The following is a 5,323-nucleotide window of genomic DNA, read 5'->3' as shown; positions in this document are numbered from 1 at the left end:
ATGATTTAATGAATCTTGTCCAAACACATCAAAAGAAGACAGTGAGATGGCAATGTACATTTACTGTTACTAATAATTAATAGATCCTATCTAATTTGCACGTGATCGTTAATTAAATATTTCCATTCACAACATCGAAATAACTCTAACATACCTTGAAGCACAATTTTAGCTACAGAGTAAAATTTCCTTCTACAAAGGCCAGTGAAGCGAAGGGGAAAAAACAAGATCTTTTGATGGATGGAGGGTTGATCTTACTCAAATTTAATAGATATTGTTAAATGTTGATTATGTTCGGAGAGAAATTGATAAAGTAAAGAAGTTTGGAATCTAACTGATGAGGAGGTAATATGCGAGCGGCTAGATTTAAGTTTGACCGTTAAATTTTGGTGGGAAATGAAAGCCTGGGACGTAACCGTCATTTCCAACTGGAGAGACGTGCTCCAAGTATGGCTGAAAGCTGCGATCCAAAATAAAAGTCATCGGTCTACGATCCAGAATGGTAGTGGAGATATGATTTTTAGTTTAACTATATTTCACAATAAAAATATTGCTTGAATCAAAGACAGAGCTAGCAAATATAAAATATACACACACTGTAGACTCCAAGAAAGGGAGACAGAGTTTCTGGGAGTAAGATTGGTCAGTTTGGTTGCAAAACCAATCAATCTCTTCATCTGTCTTCATCCTCCCCCTCCCCCTCCCCCTCTGTGATCTTTCTTTTTAAGTTTAAATATGGGTCTTCCGACACATACAGCTCAAAACGGCAACGGTTCCCTTGATACAGGCAATGCCCGTCTCAAAGAGCTTGGCTACAAACAAGAGCTTAAGCGTGACCTCTCGTAAATCTCTCAAGAACCCTTTTCGTGTTTCTTGTTTTATGCTTTAAAGCTTTCTTGCCAACCCTGTCCTTCTGATAAACTTATAATTAATCGGTCCGATATGGTTAAACAATTGCAGGGTGTTTTCGAATTTTGCGTTTTCGTTTTCGATCATATCAGTGTTGACTGGTATAACCACGCTTTACAATACTGGACTCAATTTTGGAGGGCCAGTTTCATTGCAATATGGATGGTTCATAGCTGGTGGGTTCACCATGATTGTTGGGTTATCCATGGCTGAAATTTGCTCTTCTTATCCAACTTCTGGTGGTCTCTACTATTGGAGTGCAAAGCTTGCTGGTCCTAATTGGGCACCCTTTGCATCTTGGATAACAGGCTGGTAATCTTTCTTGTTTACTATTGTTTTTTTGGTTCTTAATTTATCTTGCTAGCTTCAAATTTGATTGTGGTTTGGAATTCTGTGGTTTTGCATTCACAGTTTATTTGCCTTTATTTCTCATGACCTTATTGTTGTAATCACCAAGTTGGTTAATCCTCTGGGTGTGAAACTTTTTAGGCTGTGCAAAATTCCCTTCAGGGACAGTTTCAGAATCGTTTCTATTTGTAACTGTAGGCACCGAATATAGGCTAGTGTTTTTTACATTATAGGCCGCAGAGACGAAGTTTCTTGAAATTGTACGCTGAGCTTCACTCGTTATACTGCAATTTGAATTGGTTTATCAGTCATTGCAGCCTTGGAGTCAGAGTAATATTGTGATGATCACAATAGTATGATGTTCTGATATATAGTAGATGGCTTCTGAGTGATTGTAATTTGAAAAGTTTTAGCCACCGAAGAAAGAAAGATATGGTAATGCACTAAAATGTAGGTTTCACAATGACCAGCAAGATACAAACATACACCACACTTGAAACTTCAGTCAACGAACCGTAGCCAGTGCTCTTATTCTGTCTCGAGCAGATTCTTCAGTAAAGTGTGGAATGAGAATTGGATATCTAGAAATCACTTGTTTTCAGTTTTCACCAGCTTATTCTTTTGAGTTCAAAACCTCAAATCACTGATATAATTATGTGACCTGCTTTTGTCTTGTGAGGAAAGTTAGATACGTAGCTTTTACAACCGACCACTTTTACAAAGTTGGTCTTCCCTTAGGACGTGTTCTGATGCAGTAAATTGTCTCTCTTTTTTTGCAGGTTCAACATTGTTGGTCAGGTACAGCTAAGAATTTGCACTCGACTTTGATTGCCTTCAATATCCACTGTTATAAGCTCTAACCACTTATAGTACACTCTTATTTTCAGTGGGCTGTTACAACCAGTGTAGATTTCTCACTTGCACAGCTGATTCAGGTTATCATTCTCCTTAGCACAGGTGGAAAAAATGGTGGCGGATATGAAGCATCAAAATATGTAGTTATTGCTATACATGGAGGAATTTTACTCCTGCATGCTGCGCTAAATAGTCTTCCCATATCAGTCTTATCTTTCTTCGGGCAGCTGGCTGCTGTCTGGAATCTTGTAGGTATGAAGAATTATGGCTACAGTTTATCTTTTCCCTCTTAAGCCAACCACTTCTTAAAATTTTACTGAATCTCTACACTGTTAGGTGTTCTTGTTCTTACGATTCTCATTCCCCTTGTTGCAACGGAGAGGGCTAGTGCCAAGTTTGTATTTACACACTTCAACACTGATAATGGGGATGGAATCAATAGCAAAGCTTACATTTTCGTTTTGGGACTTCTGATGAGTCAGTATACCCTCACTGGGTATGATGCATCTGCTCATATGGTATGTTGCATTGTTCTTTGAATTAGGTGGAGTCTAATTCCTATGAAGTACAGTCCTGGAAATTTCAGATTTTACATTACTTCTCCACATACAAGTTTGATTGTTTATAAACGCAACAGTGCGTTTATAAACCATAAACATTCAGTTTGTTGAAATCAATTAATCCCTTTTTCAAAAACATTACGAGCTCACATGATTATTTACTTGCATAATAGCTAGTGCATTGGTTTATTGTCTTCCCTTTTCCCTTTTCTTCTGATTTATGGATAATTGGAGGAATGAAACTATATAATGTCTTCTCTCTTTTCCCCTTAAACTGTTATTTCCAGACAGAGGAAACTAAGAATGCTGATAAGAATGGACCAAAAGGAATAATTAGCGCCATCGGGATATCGGTTATATTTGGATGGTTTTACATACTTGGTATCACCTTTGCGGTTACCAACATCTCTTCTCTCTTGGATGAAGATAATGATGCTGGTGGTTATGCCATTGCTGAAATATTTTACAAAGCTTTTAAGGGAAGATATGGCAATGGGGTTGGGGGAATTATTTGTCTGGGAGTGGTTGCTGTTGCCATATTTTTCTGTGGCATGAGTTCAGTTACAAGCAACTCGAGGTAATCCCACTTGTTTGATATCCCATGTTACCTGAAACTTCTGACGAGTTTACAATTCTTACTTGGTTTCTGACTAATCTTTGAATATTCATTCTCAGGATGGTTTATGCGTTTTCTAGAGATGGAGCCATGCCACTCTCATCACTTTGGCACAAAGTGAACAATCAGGAGGTTCCCATCAATGCCGTTTGGCTCTCTGCGGTCATATCTTTCTGCATGGCATTGACAGTAATAATACATCCCTGTTCTGTTTTCTGCAAATTCAATAAATCTGGCTTTCCTAATATAAACGTGCCTGTGAAATTTTATTCAAGAGCTGGCATCATATTTGCATTGTACACCACATTTAGGAATGTCTAACTTATTTACTCGCACTTTTAATTGCCAATGAATCTAAGAAATTGTTAAATGACTACCTTTTTGGTCGAGTAGAGTTAAGCATGCCAGTTTTGCTGTTTGCCAAGGCACACTTTTGCATTTAGCCCCTAATGTCCACATGCTTTCAACTTACCTTCTTTGTATAACTGCTGACTGTGCGCCCCTTGTTTGCTCTTTATCTTCTGCAGTATCTAGGAAGCGAGGTGGCTTTTCAGGCCATGGTATCTATAGCTACTATTGGACTGTACATTGCTTACGCCCTACCCATATTCTTCCGGGTGACTTTGGCACGCAAGTCCTTTATTCCTGGACCATTCAATTTGGGTCGCTATGGTGTCCTGGTTGGTTGGATTGCAGTCCTTTGGGTAGCAACCATCTCAATCCTCTTCTCATTGCCTGTAACCTACCCCATCACTAACGAGACACTCAATTACACTCCCGTCGCTGTTGGTGGTTTGTTAATCCTTACCATCTCTTCTTGGATCTTGTGGGCTCGTCATTGGTTCAAAGGTCCTATAACCAATGTAGAAAGCTAAATATGCACAGAGTGAGATTATCATTTCTTGGAAATACTATTTTTTATCTTGCATGTGTATACTACGTGTCAGAAAGATACGTTTGAAGGAATGAAGTTGAACTGGTTCTAACGAGGATACTCATCCCATCACGAAGGAAGAAACCTTGATCAGATTTCCAAGGGAATAAGATTTCGCAGTTGACAGCAGATTAGCAAGTTGATGTAGATGCAGAAAGTCCATTTGAACACTGTTCAAACGAGTTAGAACATGGTTGAATTTACTTCCCATATAAATGTCTGATCAATCCGGTGCACTTACAGAAGAAATCAAGAAATTGTGGCGAACAATTAATGATGTATTTGTTGTTTGTCTTTTGCAACTTCTTCTTTTTTATTGTATGTCAAAGATAGATGAATACAGTGTTATAAGATCAAATGTATGGCGATGTCTTGAATCATGGTGATGTATTTAATATTTTAATTGCAAGAGTCTACCAATAGAAAAAAGTAAGGAAATTGAATCAAAAGCAGTTTACTTCTATTCTGACTGGATTCTAGATTCTAGATGATAAAGAATGGATATATTATCCACTGTCAGCTTCACTGCAATGGACTTTCCTGAGCAAAGTGAATGGCTATTGAAATGAAAACAGGGGAAGCATGAAAAAGGAAAAAGATATATGCACATACACTATAAATTTAATTCGATGACAGGTTGTGTTGGAAGCTATAGTGCCTACAACATCTAAGGTCTACTGATAGAATTATTTCTAAGCTTTAAAACTTTGAGATAATTTTCCAGAGCTGTTTTGTTAAGAACAAGCAATAAAAAGTTGAATTTTATCCAGAAAAGAGAAAATCAAGTTGTCTGATCATGAAACTTATTTTGTGTCATCTTTGAGAGTGAAATATATTATAATTGCTGTATATACATTCTCTTTCAAGAAGATTGTCTCTTGATATAAATTCAAAGTCTCTTCATTGTTTAACATTAGTATATGATCTCCAGGTTCACCCAGGACTAGAATTAGAAAAACAAAACAAATGATCAAGAAAATGTTTCATGTTTCTCATGTCCTGGCTTAAAGCTTGCCAATGTTTAAGCTACATGGATTTTTCTTTTTGAATTTCCGGTAGGCGCTGTGTATCTACAGATAATAAACTGACTCATAGCATGCC

At 37.5% G+C, this 5,323-nt stretch overlaps 1 protein-coding gene across 1 annotated transcript; it reads left to right on the top strand.

Moving 5' to 3' along the window:
- The first annotated feature begins 503 nt into the window (after positions 1-503).
- Positions 504-4,602, top strand: LOC118057898 (amino-acid permease BAT1). The gene is made up of 8 exons (XM_035070629.2): positions 504-842; positions 961-1,221; positions 2,037-2,055; positions 2,145-2,364; positions 2,449-2,630; positions 2,960-3,249; positions 3,348-3,477; positions 3,816-4,602. The coding sequence occupies exons 1-8, from the start codon at positions 736-738 to the stop codon at positions 4,161-4,163; spliced, it is 1,557 nt and encodes a 518-aa protein (XP_034926520.1). The 5' UTR covers positions 504-735; the 3' UTR covers positions 4,164-4,602.
- Positions 4,603-5,323: the final 721 nt, after the last annotated feature.

Source organism: Populus alba, chromosome 10, assembly GCF_005239225.2.
Source record: "Populus alba chromosome 10, ASM523922v2, whole genome shotgun sequence".
Classification (NCBI taxonomy): Eukaryota; Viridiplantae; Streptophyta; class Magnoliopsida; order Malpighiales; family Salicaceae; genus Populus; species Populus alba.
The sequence above is the reverse complement of the archived record's forward strand: the minus strand, read 5'-3'. Positions and strand labels throughout refer to the sequence as shown.

What these genes read in the sequence shown, in the direction of transcription:
- LOC118057898 (XM_035070629.2), top strand. Translation starts at nt 736, where the DNA reads ATGGGTCTTCCGACACATACAGCTCAAAACGGCAACGGTTCCCTTGAT. An exon ending in ATGATGCATCTGCTCATATG is followed by an intron (nt 2,631 to 2,959) that starts GTATGTTGCATT and finishes TGTTATTTCCAG; the next exon opens with ACAGAGGAAACTAAGAATGC. An exon ending in CTTTCTGCATGGCATTGACA is followed by an intron (nt 3,478 to 3,815) that starts GTAATAATACAT and finishes TATCTTCTGCAG; the next exon opens with TATCTAGGAAGCGAGGTGGC.